At 38.3% G+C, this 26,575-nt stretch overlaps 2 protein-coding genes across 2 annotated transcripts in view; one reads left to right on the forward strand and one right to left on the reverse strand.

Annotated features, from left to right (window-relative positions):
* Positions 1-4,186, reverse strand: part of LOC142338006 (uncharacterized) — a 56,265-nt gene extending 52,079 nt beyond the window's left edge. Inside the window, exon 1 of the mRNA XM_075387639.1 lies at positions 4,097-4,186. Coding sequence (XP_075243754.1) covers positions 4,097-4,186 — 90 coding nt within the window. The remainder of the gene's footprint in view (positions 1-4,096) is intronic.
* Positions 1-26,575, forward strand: part of LOC142337492 (N-alpha-acetyltransferase 16, NatA auxiliary subunit-like) — a 444,167-nt gene that overhangs the window by 81,245 nt on the left and 336,347 nt on the right. The gene's annotated exons all lie outside the window — the stretch shown is intronic.

Consider the following 26,575-nt stretch of genomic DNA (forward strand, 5'->3'; position numbering starts at 1 on the left):
AAGAAAATTCTAACCTAACAAAGCCAATTGTTTGAAAACCGATTATCTCAGAACAACATTAACTTTCGTTACAAAAACTTATTGTCAAATCAATATTTTCGTAGGATCCTGCCTTCTCCGCAATACAATAGAACGACTCCCTTCGACCCCAATTGATCACAGCCCAACTAAAATAGACATGAATAGAATTCTTACTTTTTAATAAAGCAACGTGAACGACGATGTCGTCAACAAAAAGTGTCAGTAATCTGTTTTAGATCTCAAAACGAAACAATAACTAAAAAATGTTTAACAATGCTTAACAAAATGTTGCTGCTTAACGATCAACTTTTATTTCATTTTTATATCATTTATTTACTTTCAGGGGATCAGCAATAATAGTGAACTTGTAAATGCTATACCTAATAACCTTTTTTGATCTTGGCGATAAAAGATTTTGGCTTGGAACCTTTTCTCTGGTTCCGTTAATCAGGGTTCAAACGGAATCCCTCTTCTTTGTTCGTACTCAAGCATATAGACGCAAAGCTCTCCACTGCTTCAATTTTTTGTACCTCTTTGTTTTTGAAGGAATTTTAAAAGTAATTTAAAAGATCTATTCAATCAAAACTATGCAACCTTCAGATTTTCTTATCATTGTCCACACTGGAGTTTAGATACGGAAGTTTGCCTCGTAAGGAAGCATAATTATTATGAGACCTCCGTATTTTTTTCCGGACCATAGTAATTAAAAAAAATATTCTTCTTTAATCATTTTTTTCCGATTAGTGAACTACTTTGTTAACTCTATCTAAGATTCTGGCTTTCAAAAAGAGGCTTGCAGAACGATTTCTAGGTTTTCAAATTTGGAACTGATTTTAATCAGCTGTTTTTATTTCCTTTTTTGGGGTGAGGGTTTTGAAATGCTTATTCGTTTGTGTGAAGCGAGCTTGTGTGAAAGCGTGTACCCAAAATGTTGGTGTTTTTGCAGCAAAATGAGAAGAAATCTTCTCTTCAGCATCTTTACTCTTACCTCTCTGTAATATATCTAAATTGTTGCAAAGGTTATTGAAGAAAAAACAGCCAGTCACATCGACAATAATTGAGCACCATTTCATGTCCTGAATTCAATTTGAAATAGTAAAAGCCTCTTTTTGAGTAAAGTATGTCAAGTATGAGCAAAAAAATCTGTTGAGAGCAATCATGTTGTCATGGAAGCCCAGTAGTCGGTTGGAGAAATTGATTAACTATAACTTTTATTAAATCATTGCTTAGCGACCGAATCAAATCGTTGTTACTATCACGTGTGTTTATTTCCATTTTCATCATTGACAATTTTGCGGGACACGATCTTGTTGGTAAAGCTGGTAACATGTAAAGCTATCAAAAATGATGGACCCCACTTTGAATTAAGTTCAAAAACAGTACAATTGACACAAAACTGTTATAGAGTTTTTAAGTGTTTTGTTAGTAGTGGAATGTCTCCAAAAACGTTCACATGATGTTCAAATGACGAAAAATTTCACATGATAAAGAAATTTACTATTTAAATAATTCACATCGCCAAGTTTATTTTCAAATGTACATTATTGATAAAAAGTACTTCGACTTAAGCAACAGATATAGAATTCGACAGTGGTTCTATAGATTTATTTATTTGTTTCTTGGAGTTTTTTTCTTATCGGAAGTTTTTTCAAGGTCGCATAAAGCTAATGTTCGTTATGATAACAACAGCTACCCGTGAGGTAAAGAAGGGGCTGAATACTCAATTTCAGTCAGTTTTTTCTGTTTGTCGAAACCAGTTTGCAAGTTTCCAATTTCTGCAACTTAAAGCCAAATTGAACCATTATTGGTCAGGGCCTGGTCAACACAATAACACAGTTTGCAATGATATTATTGGTTATGTCTCAAAATTTCATATATAGTAATGTCAGTATTTAGAACTATTTAGCGATATTTCTACTTAAGACACTTGTTATAACAAAAAGCCTTTGTGAAGAAACATATGTGCTCAGCTAAGTTAACTCGATATTTATTTGCTAATAAAAAGAGACACACACTATAGCTATTGACACCAGATGTTTATCAGCAATAGAATCAACAATGGAAGCACAAGATCAAATTTAAAATGATTGTATCCATATACAAGACACCAAATTTCCATCATTTTTCTCTTTAAAAAAGTACAAGAACTAACTTTCAATGTCGATTAGAGAAAAAACATGAAAAATTTTAATAGATACGCGGTTGTTTATATTTGATCTTTCACTCACTATTTGTCAAAAAACTCGTTTTGAATTTCATCAATTCCTCGTTGGGGGAAACGATACAAAAAATAGCAAATTTCCAGAAAACTGCGATAGCTTCGTAAATGTTACTCAAGATGTTACTCAAAATGTTTCGTAAAATGAAAGAAAAAAATCAAAGAAAGAAAACATTTCTATGTCTTAACATGGCTGTGATGTTTCCAACTTATTTAGACAAAAATTCTTTTTCTAAAAGCTGCTGTCAAATGTTTCATTTAGGGTGAGATACTATCACTCCACCTTAACTTCTCAATTTAAAGCAAGCATTTTTTTTAGCAAGGATAAGCCACGTGGAAAATGATCTGTGACCCGAAATTTCTTCACTTGAACGAACGAAAGACTAAATCGGATAAGAGTGAAAATTGACATCACAGGTCCGCGCGCACATAACTCATTCTAAAACTACATGATTGAATGAACATAAGTGACCTGAAGTGAGCGTGACGTCAAATGGTTGCAAAAAATCGCAGCGCAAAAAAAGTAGCTGGAAGACAACTGACCAGACAACACCGGAAAACAATTAGGCAAAAAATTATCAATCATATCTTCGGAACTGCTTGAAACCAAAACTGAAACAAGTACAACAAAATTGAAACCAAATTAACAATAGCATGAAACAGATTAACGAAAAGTAAATCTGCCTTTAGTAAACAAAAATTTCGTTGAAAATCATGCTTACATTCCATAAAACCTCAAATTTAACATAGAATAATAATGAGGGACAAAGTCAATTAAGAGAAAAGATCCTAGAAAGCATATCTGAAACAATGTGAAGAAAACTTATGGCAAGACAGCAATTAACAAAAAAAAGGCTTTCGTTTTTGTTTGGCACAGCAATCACGAACCAATTGGTTACAAACAAAAGAATTAGAGTTTCGCAAATAGAGAAAGTAAAATTAAATTAACAGCAATGAAACTCGGGTAAAATTTCATTTCCGAGAAACAAAGCTTCAGAAAAACATAAGACAACTTGATTTCACATTCTTAATCCTTAAACTGCTCAAACAGATTAAAGGTAGACACTAAAGTCTACTTAGACACGAAATGTTAAAGAACTTTTCAAAGGCTAAAATATCAGAAGACAAAACAGACCAATTTCGATTGTTTGTTCAGAAGAATCATAATTTAGATTGATTCTTTTATACAATGATCTGCATCAACAAGTTGAAGATCTTCAAAATTTCAAAAACAAAAATTGAACAAATAAAAAAGGCAGGCCCAAATTCCATATAATTTCAAAAAGTTTGCTAATTCGACCACTTCAAAGCTTCCAACAAATTAAATTCGAGCAAAAAAAAAACATCTTTCGATATTGCAAACCGATAAAAAGACTAATAACTCTAGAAAATGCGAATAAAACAACTACAATATGCCTCCAGTCAACGTGAGATAATGCCCAGAAACAGCCGGTCCATATTAAAGGAGACTAAAACATACATGTCAGAAATCCGATAAAGAAAAAGTTAACTCGGTAAATTTTTAACAAAATTTGCCAAAAAACTAATTGAACTTGTTTCCAATCAACTAAACTGGTCCTTTAAAACTTAATTAATACTAAATGGTGGTAGTACAAGCCGTTACTTGACAAGTAAATCCCCAGGAATATCAAAAACTCGAAAAGAGGCAAAAAAAATAAAGTAAATATAGTACAAGTATAATGCAGAGTATAAGTATAATTATATACTTTGCATCTAATAAAACTTTAAACAATTCTCCCCCAAGCGAAGTGAGTTATTAAACGAGACAGCCAGAAAATAACTGTCGTAAAATTCAAATTTGATCGACCGAAAGTTGATTCAACTTGAGATACTCACAAGTGTAAAAGTTCCTATTAAGATAGACGCCTTCTCCAAGTCTATCAGTCCACAGCATTTGTGCACGTAACAGCAACGTTTGGCACCCATCATTAGAAGAGTAAATTTGAAAAATGGGAGTAACTGTTCCAAAGATAAATAGATAAATGCCTTTTACAACCGGCTAATAACACATTTGAGCTGGTCAGGAAAGGCATCTTAACGCCCTTCCTAGTCACACGAAAAAGGCTCGGCTAAATCGGGATGAACAAATATTTTTACACTGTCAGAGGAAAGACAGCGCGGGAGAAAATAGAGGTAGTTGTTTGTTTTCTGGGCAGCATTGGAAACAAATAGAGAAAGAAATATTCCAAAATTCATACCACTGCTTAAAATCCCGTTTCTTCGCTGGATCAGCCAATATTCTGGCTGCGCTGGTATCATAGGCTGGATTTAGCAGCTACTGCTTTGCAACAAAACTGGGAAAAGAAATAAAGAGGGAATGAAAAATAAAGACTTCAACAAGCGCTAGCTTTGCGTTACGGAGGACAAAATAATAACTGAGAAAATATTTCATCAGCAACAAAATTTTTTGACTCCACCACAAATTCAAGCAAGCATGGTGTAATATTTTTCATTTGCTGCTTAACGATCAACTTTTATTTCATTTTTATATCATTTATTTACTTTCAGGGGATCAGCAATAATAGTGAACTTGTAAATGCTATACCTAATAACCTTTTTTGATCTTGGCGATAAAAGATTTTGGCTTGGAACCTTTTCTCTGATTCCGTTAATCAGGGTTCAAACGGAATCCCTCTTCTTTGTTCGTACTCAAGCATATAGACGCAAAGCTCTCCACTGCTTCAATTTTTGTACCTCTTTGTTTTTGAAGGAATTTTAAAAGTAATTTAAAAGATCTATTCAATCAAAACTATGCAACCTTCAGATTTTCTTATCATTGTCCACACTGGAGTTTAGATACGGAAGTTTGCCTCGTAAGGAAGCATAATTATTATGAGACCTCCGTATTTTTTTCCGGACCATAGTAATTAAAAAAAAAATATTCTTCTTTAATCATTTTTTTCCGATTAGTGAACTACTTTGTTAACTCTATCTAAGATTCTGGCTTTCAAAAAGAGGCTTGCAGAACGATTTCTAGGTTTTCAAATTTGGAACTGATTTTAATCAGCTGTTTTTATTTCCTTTTTTGGGGTGAGGGTTTTGAAATGCTTATTCGTTTGTGTGAAGCGAGCTTGTGTGAAAGCGTGTACCCAAAATGTTGGTGTTTTTGCAGCAAAATGAGAAGAAATCTTCTCTTCAGCATCTTTACTCTTACCTCTCTGTAATATATCTAAATTGTTGCAAAGGTTATTGAAGAAAAAACAGCCAGTCACATCGACAATAATTGAGCACCATTTCATGTCCTGAATTCAATTTGAAATAGTAAAAGCCTCTTTTTGAGTAAAGTATGTCAAGTATGAGCAAAAAAATCTGTTGAGAGCAATCATGTTGTCATGGAAGCCCAGTAGTCGGTTGGAGAAATTGATTAACTATAACTTTTATTAAATCATTGCTTAGCGACCGAATCAAATCGTTGTTACTATCACGTGTGTTTATTTCCATTTTCATCATTGACAATTTTGCGGGACACGATCTTGTTGGTAAAGCTGGTAACATGTAAAGCTATCAAAAATGATGGACCCCACTTTGAATTAAGTTCAGAAACAGTACAATTGACACAAAACTGTTATAGAGTTTTTAAGTGTTTTGTTAGTAGTGGAATGTCTCCAAAAACGTTCACATGATGTTCAAATGACGAAAAATTTCACATGATAAAGAAATTTACTATTTAAATAATTCACATCGCCAAGTTTATTTTCAAATGTACATTATTGATAAAAAGTACTTCGACTTAAGCAACAGATATAGAATTCGACAGTGGTTCTATAGATTTATTTATTTGTTTCTTGGAGTTTTTTTCTTATCGGAAGTTTTTTCAAGGTCGCATAAAGCTAATGTTCGTTATGATAACAACAGCTACCCGTGAGGTAAAGAAGGGGCTGAATACTCAATTTCAGTCAGTTTTTTCTGTTTGTCGAAACCAGTTTGCAAGTTTCCAATTTCTGCAACTTAAAGCCAAATTGAACCATTATTGGTCAGGGCCTGGTCAACACAATAACACAGTTTGCAATGATATTATTGGTTATGTCTCAAAATTTCATATAGTAATGTCAGTATTTAGAACTATTTAGCGATATTTCTACTTAGACACTTGTTATAACAAAAAGCCTTTGTGAAGAAACATATGTGCTCAGCTAAGTTAACTCGATATTTATTTGCTAATAAAAAGAGACACACACTATAGCTATTGACACCAGATGTTTATCAGCAATAGAATCAACAATGGAAGCACAAGATCAAATTTAAAATGATTGTATCCATATACAAGACACCAAATTTCCATCATTTTTCTCTTTAAAAAAGTACAAGAACTAACTTTCAATGTCGATTAGAGAAAAAACATGAAAAATTTTAATAGATACGCGGTTGTTTATATTTGATCTTTCACTCACTATTTGTCAAAAAACTCGTTTTGAATTTCATCAATTCCTCGTTGGGGGAAACGATACAAAAAATAGCAAATTTCCAGAAAACTGCGATAGCTTCGTAAATGTTACTCAAGATGTTACTCAAAATGTTTCGTAAAATGAAAGAAAAAAATCAAAGAAAGAAAACATTTCTATGTCTTAACATGGCTGTGATGTTTCCAACTTATTTAGACAAAAATTCTTTTTCTAAAAGCTGCTGTCAAATGTTTCATTTAGGGTGAGATACTATCACTCCACCTTAACTTCTCAATTTAAAGCAAGCATTTTTTTTAGCAAGGATAAGCCACGTGGAAAATGATCTGTGACCCGAAATTTCTTCACTTGAACGAACGAAAGACTAAATCGGATAAGAGTGAAAATTGACATCACAGGTCCGCGCGCACATAACTCATTCTAAAACTACATGATTGAATGAACATAAGTGACCTGAAGTGAGCGTGACGTCAAATGGTTGCAAAAAATCGCAGCGCAAAAAAAGTAGCTGGAAGACAACTGACCAGACAACACCGGAAAACAATTAGGCAAAAAATTATCAATCATATCTTCGGAACTGCTTGAAACCAAAACTGAAACAAGTACAACAAAATTGAAACCAAATTAACAATAGCATGAAACAGATTAACGAAAAGTAAATCTGCCTTTAGTAAACAAAAATTTCGTTGAAAATCATGCTTACATTCCATAAAACCTCAAATTTAACATAGAATAATAATGAGGGACAAAGTCAATTAAGAGAAAAGATCCTAGAAAGCATATCTGAAACAATGTGAAGAAAACTTATGGCAAGACAGCAATTAACAAAAAAAAGGCTTTCGTTTTTGTTTGGCACAGCAATCACGAACCAATTGGTTACAAACAAAAGAATTAGAGTTTCGCAAATAGAGAAAGTAAAATTAAATTAACAGCAATGAAACTCGGGTAAAATTTCATTTCCGAGAAACAAAGCTTCAGAAAAACATACGACAACTTGATTTCACATTCTTAATCCTTAAACTGCTCAAACAGATTAAAGGTAGACACTAAAGTCTACTTAGACACGAAATGTTAAAGAACTTTTCAAAGGCTAAAATATCAGAAGACAAAACAGACCAATTTCGATTGTTTGTTCAGAAGAATCATAATTTAGATTGATTCTTTTATACAATGATCTGCATCAACAATCAAAATTTCAAAAACAAAAATTGAACAAATAAAAAAAGGCAGGCTCAAATTCCATATCATTTCAAAAAGTTTGCTAATTCGACCACTTCAAAGCTTCCAACAAATTATATTCGAGCAAAAAAACATCTTTCGATATTGCAAACCGATAAAAAGACTAATAACTCTAGAAAAATGCTAACAAAAAAACAACTACAATATGCCTCCAGTCAACTGAGATAATGCCCAGAAACAGCCGGTCCATATTAAAGGAGACTAGAACATACATGTCAGAAATCAGAAAAAGAAAACGTTAACTCGGTAAATTTTTAACAAAATTTGCTAAAAAACTAATTGAACCTGTTTCCAATCAACTAAACTGGTCCTTTAAAACTTAATTAATACTAAATGGTAGTAGTACAAGCCGTTACTTGAAAAGTAAATCCCCAAGAATATCAAAAACTCGAAAAGAGGCAAAAAAAATAAAGTAAATATAGTACAAGTATAATGCAGAGTATAAGTATAATTATATACTTTGCATCTAATAAAACTTTAAACAATTCTCCCCCAAGCGAAGTGAGTTATTAAACGAGACAGCCACAAAATAACTGTCGTAAAATTCAAATTTGATCGACCAAAAGTTGATTCAACTTGAGATACTCACAAGTGTAAAAGTTCCTATTAAGATAGACGCCTTCTCCAAGTCTATCAGTCCGCAGCATTTGTGCACATAACAGCAACGTTTGGCACCCATCATTAGAAGAGTAAATTTGAAAAATGGGAGTAACTGTTCCAAAGATAAATAGATAAATGCCTTTTACAACCGGCTAATATCAACACATTTGAGCTGGTCAGGAAAGGCATCTTAACGCCCTTCCTAGTCACACGCAAAAAAGGCTCGGCTAAATCGGGATGAACAAATATTTTTACACTGTCAGAGGCAAGACAGCGCGAGAGAAAATAGAGGTAGTTGTTTGTTTTCTGGGCAGCATTGGAAACAAATAGAGAAAGAAATATTCCAAAATTCATACCACTGCTGTTCTAAATTATGCATGGCTTAAAATCCCGTTTCTTCGCTGGATCAGCCAATATTCTGGCTGCGCTGGTATCATAGGCTGGATTTAGCAGCTACTGCTTTGCAACAAAACTGGGAAAAGAAATAAAGAGGGAATGAAAATAAAGACTTCAACAAGCGCTAGCTTTGCGTTACGGAGGACAAAATAATAACTGAGAAAATATTTCATCAGCAACAAAATTTTTTGACTCCACCACAAATTCAAGCAAGCATGGTGTAATATTTTTCATTTAGCAAACAAAATATACAAAAGGAATAAAACTAGTGCTGCGTTATTTGCTACTCTTTCTCTCTCTTGTGTTCTCCCATTTTATGAATATACTCTAACTCTCTCTCTCTCTCCCGATCAATGCTTGCCAACTAGAGCAGTAGTAACATGCACATAGGTACTAAATAAAGTGAAGGTAGAAAAGTAACTACTACCACAACTAGCTTTTATTTCTTACGTTGATCGCAGTGGTTGTTGTATCGGCGGTTATTACACAAGCACTCTTCACAAAAAACAACCACCACTTTCCCCTTAACCTCCCAAATTCAGGAGAATATTTTGAGAATAAACTAAAATAAGACGCAACAAGACAGCGCAAAAATAGACAGTAATTGTTGAGAGCCGATATTTACAAGCAAGGAACTTACACCGTGTTTAGTTAATAAAATTGGGCTCAAGTTCAATTGAGGGAGAACCGTGACAAGAAGCCACGGTCAGTGATAGCTGCAAACTTAGCAACTGAAAGCAAACGTATAAAAGGGTTGAATTTCATCACGCGGGGATATGAATAACTTACTAAATCATTTTTTCAGTCTCTCGTTTCATTACACACTTCCTCTTCGCCCTTCAAATAGGTGTCGTAAAATTTGACAGATAGGAAGATAGATTACCTCAATTCTGCCTAATTAATATTTCGAATGCATTCCACAGTCAGTGCCCTCTCCCTCGAGAATCACAACTGTAGAAAACAAATGCATGGAATTCCCAAATTATTCGATCAGAAATGGGTGTTTTACTTCATAGCACGAATTTAAAAAAGGAATAGATTTTTAAGATGCTGGTCCCTGCGTATTTCGCGTTCGCTAGCAACTACTTGAAGATGTTCATTTTCGCTGGCTACATTTAAGAGCGAATAGAATTTTGGAGAACATGGAGCTCAAGAAGTTGCATTTTTCAGGTCGCTTCCCCAAATGATATCGGAGATGATGTACAATAGACCTAAACGTGATTGTTTCGGAAAAAGACGACAGTAATCTCTGCCTTATAAACGATAATTTTGCATTGAATACGACGATTTAAAGGAAAAAAAAACTAACATTCAAAAACTTAAAAATTCAAAAGTCCTTATTCCTTTAAATATTGTCTATTAAATGGATACGCAGGTTTAAAACGGATTAACTTATTAATAAGTTGATCTTTCTGAAAAATGCGCTTCAGTGTAGGCAAAAGTGAGAAACGCTGCAAAACAGTACAATCTATTTAAAATTAGTCGAATTTTCTTCAAAAAAAACAATTGCAGCCCAAGGGATAGAAAGCAACAGGACCCAGGGACTATCATGATCAATCAGATAGTCAAACCGAACAAGAAAATTGAAATTGTTTTCCTCTCCAAGAGATCTCACGGGACAGCTTAAATTTAACAATTATTAGATGAGGCTGTAGGATTTCAACTGAATATAGGGTTTTGCATCCTAGTTTGAATCGAGTTTGATTTCAATTTAACTTTCCGTTTGGATTATAACTGCCACAAAAACATTACTTTCCAGCTGCAAATAAATATTTCTCAGCACTTTAAAGCCAAAAAAACTTCGCTCGCACCTTTTCCGTTTCTGCCCCTTACCCAGTACGTTATGCGCCCCCCAGTCACAGAGCACGAAACCATTATGTAAAAATATGGCACGTGCGTCTGGTGGCGCAAATAATATGCGCCCACTAAACTTGGGGGGCGCAAACGGAAAAGATCCCTTCGCTCCATAACTATTTGCAATTTCCGCAATTTTGTGCGTCATTTTAGGTTAGGGTGCTATTTGAGCTGTTCTAAAAAGTGAGCTTGCTTTCTTGAATCACCTCATAGGAGATCCCAGTTCTCAACTTTTGCCGTGTCTCATCCGATGGCAATTTTCATTAGTGAAACTAGTATATATTCAATCTTTATTTTAAATTGTAATTTGTAGAGAACAAGTACCAAAACGTCATGCAACACTCAATACAGAATGAGTGGAAGTCTGTTACTCTATCTTTGTAAATGCTGCTTGATTCTATAATCCATTTCATAGCATTCTTTGGGTCTTTCCCATTATAGCCCCCCCCCCCATGAAATTATAGCCCTCTATTATGGTATTAAAAACATAATGGGGGGGGGGGGCTATCTGATAACTAAGGTGGGGGGGCTATAATGAGAAAGACCCCATTCTTCTGTATGCTCTATATTTTTCAGATTGTTTTTATTGTGATGAACAACGGGGACTAGATAACCTTTTTATACATTCAATTTTAGTTCACATGACAGGTAATTCGAAGGACAGTTCACAGGACAGTTTTCATTTTAGACCACTAAGAACTGAGAATGCATTCCCGCATCTTCAGCTATTTTTTCATTCATTAATCAGTGAAATTAGAAGACCCAGATAATTTGTAACTTTGTCGAAAACCTTATCATCAATCTCTGCACTCAGGCAGCCTTAGGTCTGTAGGTTCGAGTACTCTGGTCTGTAGGTTTGTTGCCTCTGTCGACCAGCTCCTCCGTGTTGTCCCTTACCCTAGGACAATTCGCGGAACATCCTGTGTTGCCAGTGTCTGTCAAGTCGTGTCTTGAAGATATCCAAGCTTTCACTTGACACGACGTGTTCTGGTAACTCGTTCCAATCTTTAGGTCCATCAACTGAGAAAAACTTTTTCCTCAGCTCCAGTCGTGCTCTTCTGATGGAAAGTTGCTGCCCATGTTTCCTCGAGTTTCGTTCGATAGACTGAATTAGATTTCCCGTAGCAGATTCGTCGTACATTCCATTGATGATTTTGAAGATTTCTATCATCCGGCCTCTTTGTCTTCTGTATTCTGTGGTTGGTAGCTTGAGTTCCCTGAGCCACTCTTCATAACTTAAACCTCGCAGGGATCCAACTAGCCTTGTGGCTCTTCTTTGAACATTTTCTGGTCTTATGCTTTTTAAGATTTGGATACCAGATTTGGTTCGCGTACTCTAGGTGGGGTCTGATTAATGCTTTGTACAGTTGTAGAAATACTTGTTTGCTGATGTTAATAAAACTTCTGCGGATAAGGGCAAGAATAGAGTTCGCTTTCTTCAACTTCATACAGATGTGCTCTTCGAAACTAAGTTTGCTGTCGGTCATTATTCCCAGGTCTTTCTCTTTGTACACACTCTTAAGATTTTGGTCTTTGTTAAGATTGTACGTTCTCTCTGATGTGTTCTTCTTCTTTGATGTCAATGTCATCTTTACACATTTCTCTGCGTTGAACTCAAGGAGGCTCGTCTTCGACCATGTTCGGAGTTCTTCTAGGTCTTTCTGGAGGACTAGTTGATCTTCTACTGTTGAGATCTCTCTGTAGAGCTTTGCGTCGTCTGCGAACAGTAGGAGTGGGGACTGAACCACGTCTGTCATTGAGTTGATGTAGATGATGAACAAGACTGGTCCTAGTACCGATCCTTGCGGTATTCCGCTCAGTACTGGTTCCCATCTTGACGTTTACCATCACTCTTTGCTCTCTTCAATTGAGGAAGCTTCGTATCCAGTCGTGGGTTTTACCTCCAATTCCAAGTTGATGTAGTACTCTGAAGAGTCTCTGGTGAGGGACTGTGTCGAAGGCTTTTTTGAAGTCAAGGTAGATAATATCCACTTCGTTATTCTTATCTAGCGCTTCTGTCCAATCGTCCATTGCTCTTAAGAGCTGCAGTGTTGTCGACCTTCCAGTCATGAACCCATACTGTTTCTGATTAATCAGGTCGTTTATCAGAATATGGTTCATGAGGTGTTTTCTTACAAACTTCTCCATAACTTTGCAGCATACGGATGTCAGGCTAACCGGTCTGTAGTTAGCTGCGTCTTTCTTTGGTCCTTTTTTGTAGATCGCTGAGATGTTGGCCCTTCTCCAGTCGTCCGGGACTGTACCTGTTCTCCAAGATTCGTTGAAAATTTCTGTGAGATATTTAGCTATTTTTTCTCTTGCTTCCAGCAGAACTCTAGCGTGGATTCCGTCATATCCTGGTGATTTCGTGTCGTCTAATTTTTTTAGTTGCTCTAAGACTTCACCTGTTGATATATTGATGTTGTCGTCGATTTGGTCTAGGTTTGTGACTGCAATGTCCCATTCTGGTTCTTCTTCGTGGACAAACACAGATGCGAAGAACTTGGATAACGTTTCTGCTTTCTCATAGTTACAGCTTGTCATGTTTCCATCCTCCCTCTCAAGGTCGGGGATGGTTTCCCTTGTTTTCGTTTTCTGGTTGACGAAAGACCAAAACGCTTTCGGGTTGCTCTTGCACACCGCTGCCACAGTTTGTTCATTTTCATGTTGGCGTTTTCTAGTTAGCTTCCTGACCATGTTCCGTCTTCGTGCGTACTCTCGATATGACCAGTCCGAGTTCTCCTTGATGAACTGCTTCCATGTCTTCTTCTTTTGTTTGATGGCTTCTCTAGTTGCGGAGTCAAGTGGTAATCTACTTTTTTCTCCTCTTGTTATTTTTGTCAATGGAACGTGGTTCTCCACTGCGGTCTGGATCGTGTCCCGGAAGAGCTCCCTTTTCTCGTTTACATTTTGGGTGACTGTGGAGTTGGTGTCTAATTTAGATTTCAGGTACTTTGTGATGGCTTTGAAGTTGGATTTTCTGTAGTTTCGGCGATACTTGATGTCAGTTCCTACAGTTAGAGCAAACGATGTTTTGGTCATTACATGATCGCCTTTTCCTAAGGGTGCACAATGGTCTATTCTCTTTGGTTCCAGGGAACTATGCGTCAGCATTAGATCTAGCAAAGATGGTCGGTTGTTTCTGGCACTTCGAGTTGGCCTCTTCACATGTTGTTCCATGAAAGAGTCCTTCACGGCTTCCAGGAATCTCCATTCGTTGCTCTCTGCTTCACCAGTTGCACGTGCCACTTCCCAATCAATATCTGGATAATTGAAGTCGCCTACCACTATGAATTTTTTCCTTGATCTTCCGATATTTTTCAGATACTCGTTGATTTTCGCATTGTTTTCGTCGCAGGATCTCGGGCTACGATACATGTTTACTACTGTTAAAGTGCTGCCGGCTAATTTGATCTCAAGTTGTCGGATCTCGGTAATGGATTCCTCACTTATCAAGTTATATTTTAGGTCGTCTCGGATGTAGGTCAGAAGTCCTCGTCCATTTTCCTTTGGGTTCATATTGGTACCCTCCAGTGAATAGTTGTCAATTTTGTGCCATAATGGGTCCCATGGTAGAGTTGAGTTCTTTGGTTTTGCCTCTGATAACAGGATAATGTCCGGTTTGACAGTTGATCCCTCAATTTGTATCCTAAGTTCTGATATTTTCTGGGCACTTAGTGTGTCCACGTTGCTGAACCAGTGTTCGAGGTTCCGTCTGTATGTTTTTTTCTGGCTCTGACTCTTATTATGGTTTTCCCTCGGACGAGGTGCACGTAGTCTCCTGTTTCGTTTGCTGTCAGGTTTTTTGCCCTCTGTACTAGTTCTCGGACAATTTCTCGATTCTTCATGCTTCGGTCTGGAGAAACTCTCAGGTTGACGAGTCGTTTTTCCTTCCCCTTCAGTTTAGTCAAATTCTGTAGAACTTTTGCAACCTCTTCCTCTGTCTCGAATGTTACCATCAGTGGTCTATCTTTTGCATTTGGGTCATCTTGGATGGGTTTCTTACCAAGTCTCTTGCATTTTTTGGCTCGTAAGTCTGGTAGTTCAATCTCGCACAGTAATGAGTCAACTAGTTCGTCGTCTTATTTGAGTCTCTCTTCTTCTCCCTGTTGGTTGTCTTCCGGTGCTCTGTGAATTACAATGTTCTTCCTTCGTCTACTTTCTTCCTCCTGTTCTCTTTTCTGTTCGGCAGATGCTTCTAGGATTATTTCTTTTATAGGTTTCACCGGTTGCTGAGGAATAGGGACCCAATTTTGGGCGGTAGATCCGCTCGATTGGGGGACTTCTCTGCTCTTCTGTCCGTTCATGAAGCAATAGAAGTCATTCATCAGCGCTTTGACCGAGTTCATCGTGGTGTTTAGGTCGCTACGTAGTTCTTCGACAACATTCCGTGGATGTGTTGCCTCTTTTATGGTTGTCCTGGCGAAGTCGATACATGCATCACAACACCAGATAACTTCTGGTCTGGTCATGTATTCATAGGCTGCGCTTGGCATGTTGATACATTTGATACAGTAGTGTTTGCTACAGCGGTCGCATTCAATTATCTTGTCATTGGGGTCTATAAACACTTTCTTGCCTTTCTCGCAATTCCAGCCATCTCTTTCCTCTCCACTGGTAGAAGTTAATTGTTTCGTCCGTTTGGGTGGCATTTTCACCTTGTCAGGGGCGAGTATACCACCACCTAGGCCGCACCGGAACAGAAGTTCCAGGAAGCTACCAGAGCAGAGGTAAACACGCGCTAGTGACTACTTGGAGTATACCACCACCTAGGCCGCACCGGAACAGAAGTTCCAGGAAGCTACCAGAGCAGTGGTATACACGCGCTAGCGACTACTTGGTGCCGGTACTCTTGTTTCTCTTCTTCTTGTTCTTATTCTTTGAAGGTCGTTTCCTTTTTGTTTTTCTTTCGCTTCTCTTCTGAGATGGGCGCTTCCGTCCGGAGGTCTTGTTCCGAAGAACGATGCTCTTCAGGTTATTTCTTCTCTGGAGCACTCTTGTAAGAAGCCCTAACTCTATCGCGGAGTCCGGATGAACCAATGAAAGCTGTTTCCGATACCACCCTGATCGTTGGCGTCTCTTTGATAGTAACTTCTTTCCTGCGTCGATCACCAGGATGTCAAGCTTTCTTAATTCCTCTAATATGTTTGGGGATCCTAGTCGTTGACAGTACACTATAGCCGAGATCCGATCACTGAAACGTCGCAGTAGTTCAACGAGGCTGGAGACGGGTAGGGCACTGTAATTGTTCGAGATGTGCCTGGTGATGGAGTTGCTGATCACTCCGTGCCAAAGTATCAAGTTCTTTTTGTTCTTTAATGGTCCACGGATGAGTAGGAGCTCGAGATTCGTCCGTTTATTCTTGGCGTTGGGGTTCAGGCTCAGTCCTTTTCTGGCGAAAAGTATAGGCTGTATTTGACTTCTGAGTGCCTCGGGAGCAACTTTGATAGCGTTGGCTAGGCAGCTAGCGCCGATGATAAACACCATAAATGGTGTTCTGGGGAATATCTTCACCCACTAATCTAGAGGCAGTGGGACTTAATTAATCAACTTAATTTTCGTGGAATGTTCAGTCCTCTAGATCAAACTCATTTCATTAGTTATTACATATTGGACAAATGTCTAGGTAAGAATAAAAGGAGCCGATGAAATGCACAACTGACAGCTTTTTGAAGTCAAGATAGAGGTGTTGATTCACAATACTAAATTTTGAAGGTTTCCTATAGAGACAGCAGGTAGAATCTCAAACAAACTCCTGCAAGAGATCTGCCTAGAGTCATTTATCAACCAGTACGGAGTGGTGGTTGCAGTGAATAACCAAAAATCAAACTAAAGGATGGTTCACGAGATCCCTTACAGTTTCCATCGGCTGTATTTGATTCGGTTGTTCATCAGAAAACTTAAAGACAATGCGAAGATGTAATATCTAAAGATAAGTTTTACGGGTCATCTAAAAGCAATTAAAAGCAAAGAATGTCTAAGAACGTCAGGTTGAAACTGTTTCAAATTGTTAAAGGATAAAATGAATATGTATTTACATTTGTCTGAGAAAAATTGCGAGCGCAGAAGCGACACATCTCAAAAGCGACACATGATGATCGCAAGGTCAGCCCTGCCCATTGACCTCCATACCCAAAGCCAAGACCATACAACCTCTTTATCGCCACGAGAAGTCCAGGTTGCTGATGATGCCAATGATGAACCCATAGTCGCAGCGGCACACCAAAACTTAGCGGAAAACGAAAATATTTACGAAACGTTCTGGCACACTGCCAGGAATCGCGGATAAGATCGACAGCAGCAATAAAGAGATCTGTCACTGGCGAGCAGACTTTACAATACTGAACAAAATCAAAGCGGGGCAAAAATTCGTTGAACGTTTTGATGAAATTCTGAAACAGTTTGCAGAAAGGGGCATCTATGAAGAGCTTTCATTTAAGGTTGCTGCCTTCTTCTCCCACCTGATTCTCCCTTGCGTGAAATTGACCAACGATGGGTCAGTTACCAAGACCCTCGTCCGACGACTACAGCTATGGTGTCAAGACCGCCTCGACCAGCTTCTACTGGAAGCTAGAGCTCTGTAAAATAAACTTCTTAAAAAACCTAAAATCGGCAAATTTGATGAATAAGAAACAATTCAACAAATTCATGGAGACGGAAAAAATTTTGTACGCCATCAAGTGTCTCACTGATAACTATCATCAGGAAAATTATCACCAAACGATACAATTAGTGGAAAAAACTGTATAAGAGTTGCTCAAAGAGAAACAACCGACTCCTTCCCAAGTCAACCTCAATTTCGTGGTTAACAAGAACAAGTTTGAGTTTATTCCGTACCATCCTGCAAGCTTCAAAAAAATGAGCGTATCGATAGCTAAAAAGGCAGCCTTGAGTTTGGTTGTTCAAAACTGATATTCGGCCCCATCGGATTTATATGTCGCATGTAAAACACTGCAATCTCTAGAGGGCACCACTCAAGGAGACCCCTTGGCTATGGATATGTATGGAGTAGTCACCCTCCCATTGTTAGGTTTCTCCAGAATACGCGCGTGTCTCAAAAATGGTACGTAGACGTCATTAGCGCAATAGGACCTTTGGAGGACTTACTCTTGTTCTTCAAACAACTCACTGAACATGGTACCTATTTTGGCTACAGTGTGAACGACCCGAAGTGTCAATTAATAGTAAAGGATTTGTCGAAATTGAAAGCTCTCTGGTTGTTTGAGCGGACGAGAGTTCAAAATGTTGAAGGCTGCCGTGTACTAGGATCTGTAAATGGCATTGAAAAAGACTATGACAACTTTAATGTAACCACAGCTGTAAAGTATTCCAATTTGCTAAAAAAAAAATGGGGCAGGTAGCGAAAACATCCACTCAGAACGCTTACGCATGCCTCACAAGAGTCGTGCAACAAAAATCAAATTTTTTGTCCCAGACATTGCCAATTCATGGAAAATATTCACAGACTCAGATGCCAAAATCCAAGCACACGTCCTGCCGCCGTTTTTTGACTCTCCGCTGTCTTAATCCGCACGGCGACTGTATTCGCTACCAACCCGGGGGGCGGGTTTAACATCAAGGAGCAAATAGATTACGAGACGATGTACGCTGCTTTGCTAACCGCATGCGCTCCTCCTGAAGATGAGGATCGGGCAAATGCTCATCTCACCCAAAAGATCACAATGCATGACCAACGAACCGCACGCCTGAATATTGTTCAATCTCGTAAGAAGGATCTTATGGAAAGCCTTCATACCGATCAACGCCACGTAACAGAAATGGCTTCGGAAAAAAAAACCTCAACTGTCTCACAGCTCTACAGCTTAGACGTTACGATTTTACACTAACGGAGTCCGAATTTAGAGACGGGCTTTGCATTATATAATATAACCTTGAAGCCAAAAATACGCGCAATAGTTGTCCTTGTGTTGATAAATTTACCCTATCACATGCTCTCCAATGTGCAAAGGGGCTATACACACATGAGACACAACGAGATCCGAGTCACCGTTGCTAAAATGATGCACTACGTTTGCTATGATTTCGAAGTTGAGCCGACTCTTCAGTTGCTTCAAGGCGAGTCCCTTATACACAAAAGTACTAGCACTGATGAAAACGCGCGACTAGACAATAAATCCAATGGCCTATGGGGGTTGAGGTTAGACTGTTTTTCCTTCGACGTAAAAATCGTTAACCCGCTCGCCAATTCATGCCCAAAAGACTCAGTAGAAGAGTACAAATATCGTGAGTCGCTGAAGTGCCTGAAGTGTGAGCAACGAATAATTGACGCAGAGAAGAGTAAATTTTCCGCTCGTGTTTTCGTGCATGGGGGGCGCAGGACCGTCCACAACGCGCACTATTGAACAACCAGCTAGCAAAATTGCTGAAAAGAAAAACGAATCATAATCCGACGCAGTAATGTATATACGCACAAAAATAAATTTTTTTCATCTCCGCAGCGCTATCAAATGCCTCAGAGGTTGCCGTGAGAGTTGCCTAGTACACAAACAATCTTTATTTTGAATTGTAAATTGTAGAGAAGAAGCATCAAAACGCCATGCAACATTCAATACAAAATAAATAGAAATCTTTTCCTCTATCTTTGTAAATGCTGCTTGATTCTATAATCCATTCCATAGCATGCTTTGGGTCTTTCTCATTATAGCCCCCCTCATGAAATTATAGCCCTATGAAATTATTGTATTATTACCATGGTTGGGGGGAGCTATAGGTTATCTGACAACTAAGGAGAGACCCTATTCTTCTGTATGCTCTCTATAGTTTTCAGATTGTTTTTTTTGTTATGTATAACGGGAACTAGATAATCTTTTTATACATTCAATTTTAGTTCACATGACAAGTCATAGGCAATTTTCATTTTCGACCATTAAGAACTGAGAATGCATTCCCGCATATTCAGCTGGTTTTTGATTCAATAATTGGTGTAATTAGAAGACTAAGATAAATTGCAACTTTGTCGAAAACCTTATCATCAACCTCTGCAGCCATGCAGCCTTATAATTCTATTTTAATAAGATGCTAATTTCCAGTCTAACAACATTTCATTATCACAGCACCTGTCTTACATTTTAAACAGTGTTTATCTGAGAGATTTTTGCATGGTTGCATCACGTTGAACTCGACTGCATTACTAAAAAAAATTTATGGTGATTAAGCCTCATATATCGTTTATATAGACTATGAACAGTAGCCGTCCCATTGTTGACTCTTATAGTAGCCTAAAAGGAGAAAGATAAGAATAAAAGGAGCTGATGAAATGCACAATTGAGAGTATTTTGAAGTCAAGATAGAAGTTTTGATTCATTATCTTCAATTTTGAAGGTTTTTATAGGGACAGCAGGTAGATTCTAAAACAAACTCTTGCAAGAGACCTGTCTAGAGTCATTTATCAACCTGTACAGAATGGTAGTTTAAGTGAAAAACCAAAATATAAAAAAATGATGATTCAAGAGATCCCCTACACATTTCATCGGCTGAATTTGATTCGGTTATTCATCAGAAAACTTAAAGACAATGCGAAGATGTAATATCTAATGATCAATTTTACGGGTCAACTAAAAACATTTAAAAGCAAAGAATGTCTTTAAGTTCATTGTCAGGTTAACACTGTTTCAAAAACTGTTAAAGGATAAAATGAAAATGTGTTTTCATATGTGTGAGAAAAATTGCCAGAGCAGAAGCGACAAATCTCAAAAACGACACACGGTGATCGGAACGTCCCCACTACAGACCTCCCCATTGACCTCCATACCCAAAGCCAAGAAAATACAACCTCTTTGCCGCCACTAGAAGTCCAGGTTGCTGATGATGCAAATGATTGACCCATAGTCGCAGCGGCGCACCAAAACTTAGCGGAAAATAAAGAAAACATTTACGAAACGTTCTGGCATACTCTGCCAGGAAACGCGAATAAGATCGACAGCATCAAAAAAAAAGATCTGTCACTGGCGAGAAAACTTTATAATAGTGAACAAAATCAAAGCGGGGCAAAAATTCGTTGAATGTTTTGATGAAATTTTGAAACAATTTGCAGAAAGGGGCATCTCTGAAGAGCTTTCATTTAAGGTTGCTGCCTTCTTCTCCCACTTGATTCTCCCTTGAGTGAAATCGACCAACGACGGGTCAGTTACCAAGACCCTTGCCCAACGACTACAGTTGCGGTGCCAAGGCCGCCTCGACCAACTTCTACTGGAAGCTAGAGCTCTGCAAAATAAACTTCTTAAAATCTCTAAAATCGGCAAATTTGATGAATAAGAAACAATTCAACAAATTCATGGAGACCGGAAAAATTTTTGAACGCCATCAAGTGTCTCACTGGTGAACTATCATCCGGAAAAATATCACCAAACGCGATACAATTAAGGGAAAAACTGTGTATGAGTTGCTCTATGAGGAACACCCGACTCCTTCCTACGTCAACCTCAATTTCATGGTCAACGAGAACACGTTTGAGTCAATCCGGTACCACCCTGCAATCTTCGAAAACATCGGCGCATCGGCAGTTAAAAAGGCAGCCTTGAAAATACATGGAAGCCACGGACCGTCCAGTTTAGACGCAAACGATTGGAGATGAATTTTCACTTGTTTCAAAGAAGTTTCAGCAATTATCGCGAAATCGGTAGCCAAAATTTCTATTCTTCTGGCAACTGAAGATTTATCTCAAAAATCTTTCGAAGTGTACAACACATGGAGACCAATCCCCTTAAACAAAACCCCGGTGTTCGACCTATTGGCGTAGGAGAAGTTCTTCGTCGCATCATCGGCAAAGGCGTCATCGAGCGTATCAAAAACGACCTACGCTTCTCCGTCGGCAACATACAACTTTGCAAAGGTCAAAAAAGCGAGTGCATTGAACACGCAATGCACTCTCTGCGCTCGCAATATGAAAAAACGGAAATTAAAGCGCTGTTCTAATAGACGAAAAGAACAACTTCAACAGCCTCAACCCTAGCATGACAGTTGAAAATACCAAGAGAGTTTACCCTGCTCTGAGTTTAGTTCAAAACTCATATTCATCCTGTCAAATTTATATGTCGCATGTAAAACACAGCAACCTTTAGAGGGCATAACTCAAGGAGATCCCTTGGCTATCGATATGTGTGGAGTAGCGACCCTCCCCTGGCTCAAGTTTCTCCAGAATACGCGCGTTTTTTTGAAAATGGTACGTAGACGGCGTCAGCGCAGTAGGACGTTTGGGGGACTTACTCTTGTTCTTCAAACAACTCACTGAACTTGGTACCTTTTTGGCTACAGCGTGAACGCCTCGAAGTGTCAATTAAAAGTAAAAGAGTCGTCAAAAATCAAAGCTCTCAGGTTGTTTGAGCAAACGACAGTTAAAAATGTTGAAGGCTGCCACATTTTAGGATCTGTAATTGGCATTGAGAAAGACTATGACAACTTTAATGAAACCACAGCTAGAAAGTAGTCCAATTTGTTAAAAAAACTGGGGCAGGTAGCGGAAAAATCCACTCAGAACGCTTACGCATGCCTCACAAGAGGCGTGCAACATAAATTAAATTTTGTGTCCGCGATATTGCCAAACTCATGGAATATGTTCACAGACTCAGATGGCAACATCCAAAAACACATCTTGCCGTCGTTCTTTGACTCTCCGGTGTCTCAATCCGCACGGCGATTGTATTCGCTACCAACCCGGGAGGGCGTGTTTAACATCAAGGAGCCAATAGATTACGAAACGAAGTACGTTGATTCGCTAACCGCATGCGCTCCTCTTGAAGATGAGGATCGAGCAAATGCTCATCTCACCCAAGAGATCATAACGCACGACCAACGAACCGCACGCATGAATATTATTCGATCTCATAAGAAGGATCTTATGTAAAGTCTTCATACCGATCAACGCCACGTAAAAAAAATGGCTATGGAAAAAGAACCCTTGAACTGTCTCACCGCTCTACCGCTTATACGTTACGTTTTACACTAACGGAGTCCAAATTTAGAGACGGGCTTTGCATTATCTAATATAACATTGAAGACAAAAATACGCGCATTAGTTGTCCATGTGGCGATAAATTTACCCTATCACATGCTCTCCACTGTGCGAAGGGGGGTATACACACATTTTACACATCGAGATCCGAGTCACCGTTGCTAAAATGATGCACTATGTTTGCTATGATGTCGAAGTTGAGCCGACTCTTCAGTTGCTTCAAGGCGAGTCCCTTATACACAAAACTACTAGCACTGATGAAAACGCGCGACTAGACATTGAAGTCAATGGTCTATGGGAGTTGAGGTTCAACTGTTATTTCTTCGACGTAAAAATCTTTAACCCACTCAACAATTCTTGCCCAAAAGACTCAATAAAAGAGTACAAATATCGTGAGTCGCTGAAGTGCCTGAAGTGTGAGCAACGAATACTTGACGCAGAGAAGAGTAAAACTCGCTGAAGTGCCTGAAGTGTGAGCAACGAATACTTGACGCAGAGAAGAGTAAATTTTCCGCTCGTGTTTTCGTTCATGGGGGGCGCAGGACCGTCTACAACGCGCACTATTGAACAACTAGCTAGCAAAATTGCTGAAAAGGAAAACGAATCAAACTCCGACGCAGTAACGTACATACGCAAGAAAATAAATTTTGCTCTCCTGCGCAGAGTTATCATATGCCTCAGAGGGTGACGTGGTTCCAAACGGCCAACCAACATTGATTGTTCTTGCAATGCCATGGTGCGGGAGGGAGATTAGATTCGTAACAAATTAGCTTATATAGAAATTCTATTTTTGACGCAACTCTAAAAGAGTTATAGTGCCTTGTCTTTAAAATTATATACGATGCAGTAATGTTTATGTTTATTTTTCTCATGACACAGCTCTAAAACTGCTATAGTGCCTTGTTCTTTAAAATTGTATACGATGCAGTGATGTCTCATAGTAGGGGATCACTACTCATCCATTGGACTCTCCTACGCGGCTTGAGAGCAAACCCCCTTTTTATTTTTTGTCTGGGACCTTCTTTAAAAGATTCCTATCTCGGATTTTTCGTATTTCACCATGTTTTTCTATTTATGGGATAATTATGAGTTTGCCCTAACCCTAAGTATCTCTCTGATGGCGGTTCTGCAAATTTTATTTTGTCATGTGCAAAATGTTTTTCGCACGATGTATCTTTCTCAAGTCAAAATTACGAATAGAACTAGTGTGATTTCCCTACCCCTATAGTCATCGCGTGTGTATAGTGGCGGCTTCAGCTTGCTGATGTGTATAGCTTCGGTAGTCATTAGTGTTTCTACTGTCCGACAGGGATCCAGAATTTTCCACTCAAAGTCATTCTTGGCGCCACAACATTCAACAAGATGTTGACCCAACTGTGAATCCTTGTTTTGATGTTCTGATATCCTTGTGGCAACATACCGGCTTGTTCGGCCATCATAGATGGGTCCGCATCCATTCCATTTTATCTGCTATACTACGATGGATTTCAGGTCTCTATCGAAAAATGAGTTCAGAGTGCAAAGGCATGATCTTAATTTTCGCGTTATAAAAAGCACTTGAAAGTTGCATAGTTCCATCAGTTCGCTTGAAAATTTTTGAGTAGGGTCGCCTCTGTATTGTAGAAAAATAGTTTGTTTATCATGAGATCTAATCTTGCGTTTTTGACGATCTTTTGGTGTTGTTTTCAATTGATCTTTACTGACACCTATTATCGTTTCTAGAATCGGTTTCACTATTTATAAAGACCATTACTCTGAATACTGATTTTAGGTCCAGCAGGTTTTGTTCCTTTCAAGAGCCTGATCGAAGGCCAACCAATCACTATGATCCCTCCCTTGAATCGCATTTTTTATGCTTAAGTGGTTGCACAGCTGCGAAAATTCAGTATTAATCGAGTGACTGTTGTTTTTTAATACCAATGACAGCTGATATTAATTTTGCTGCTCACGTTTACGTTAAAGTTAATAAAAACAAATACTCCTTCCACAGTTTTTCTTAGATAAATTGCAGTTTGTTTTGTAAGGAATTTGAAAATTTTAGGAACTCGTGGCGGTCGCAATAAATTTTCTTACATAAAATACCATTTTTGTCAGGTCATTCCACTGTGAATTCCAATTTCAACAGAAATGACAACAAAAATAAATTTTGCATATTAACTTCTCAATGATAGAAACCACAATTAGTGTCCCATATGCTAAAACAGCAGCAGAAAAGACCACATAATGAAGACCCTTAGTAGTGCGCATCACACTTACCCTCAGAGTTTAAATTCTAATTTCTGACGCAGTCTTTGCACTTCCCGTTTTGATCGGATCTAGAGATATTTGCACTAAACTCTTGTTTTTGCAGTGATGCCTCAAACGATTTCATCCCCAATTTTGCTAGTATTACAGCCAATGATGCATCAATAGCAAGCTCATCTAACTGTACATAACAGATCCCATTACAATTAAAACGAACATTTTCATCGCTAAAATTAACAAATTTTGTATAGCGGAACTTGGGATCTCTGCAGCTACGTTGCCTGAATAGAATTCTCTTAGAGCAATTTCTATATACTCTCCTACCTGCACGTTTGTATACAAACTCTTTACGTCAGGAGTTACTATCTGCTCGTTTTTTGCAAGAGAGAGAGAGAGAGAGAGAGAGAGAGAGAGAGAGAGATTATTAGGCCTTTCTAGAATCTTGTGTGTTGGTTTCAATGTTTGCTCCCGGTAGTTTCTTAATAATTGGTGCCAGAAATCTCTTCAAGTGTTCGTAACATCTACCAGGCATCGGAAGAACGGGTCGGTGAGGTTTACATTTTTATGTAGCTTTGCCAGGCTATAAAACCTCGTTGGTCCTGAACCTGTTGACCAGAGTAGTCATTGATAAATTTTGGTAACTAATTTTCTCTTGCTTCATTAATTGTTGCAGGCTGTTATTTATCTGATTTTCGTTTTTGATCGCAGTTTCATCTTTTGGTCCATTGGTTTTTCGAAAGTGATCCGAGTTCAGCACATCTTTTTCCCCTCTACCTTGACTTCTTCATCACAGAGAAACCGCATTCTTTGTCAAATGGTACCGCCAGCAAATCACTGGCTTTTAGGTAATCATGCAATTTTTTGACCTCTGTATCCTTGGGGTTTAGTGTGCATTGTTTGCATACCATTTTGCGGACGCCTCAATTTCACAAAGTTTCTTACTTTCAGGTTCATTCTCGCGTAGTTCACATACAAGTTTGTCCACGTCTGCGAGGAAGTGCACCTCATTAAACTTGTCTTTCTCAGAGTGTTTAGGTCACAACTTTAGGATGTCAAGTACAAGTTTTGGATGTTCTCCGCCATCCATTATCGCAACATCACTATGGGAGCCATCTCTATCCTATCTCTGATACTTTATCTAGTTTTCCTTTAAGTCCTTGCGAAGTGATTCCTTCTTTCACGCCTAATGATGCTAACAATGAATGGAATCACTTCTGGTATCATTTCCCCCTGAATCTACTCCTATCTGTTTCATGTTTGTCCTTAAACACTTTACGGCCTTTTTTGCACGGTTTAATTGGTGTTTAAGGAGTTTGAATTGAAAACTGTGCACCACTTGTTCAGAGGAAAACTTGATTTTAGGAGCGCGAAACCTCAAAAATTCCGGAATATTATCATTGTTAATGTATTGTTTTCAAAACTCAATTCGGTAATTGCAGGTAGAGATCTTATTGAGGGTTTTCAAGTAATCAAGCTAAATTTTGTAACAGTTTGATCACTCAAAAAATATCTGAGTCACGTCTTTGGTAGCAGCAATCTCATACCTCAAAGAAGCTCAAGGACAGTAGGCTAAGAAACCCGATTGTTCAGCAGCTCCTCTTCAGTCTCTGT

The sequence above is a fragment of the Convolutriloba macropyga genome, chromosome 4 (genome assembly GCF_964194025.1).
Source record: "Convolutriloba macropyga chromosome 4, txConMacr16.3, whole genome shotgun sequence".
Taxonomy (NCBI): domain Eukaryota; kingdom Metazoa; phylum Xenacoelomorpha; order Acoela; family Convolutidae; genus Convolutriloba; species Convolutriloba macropyga.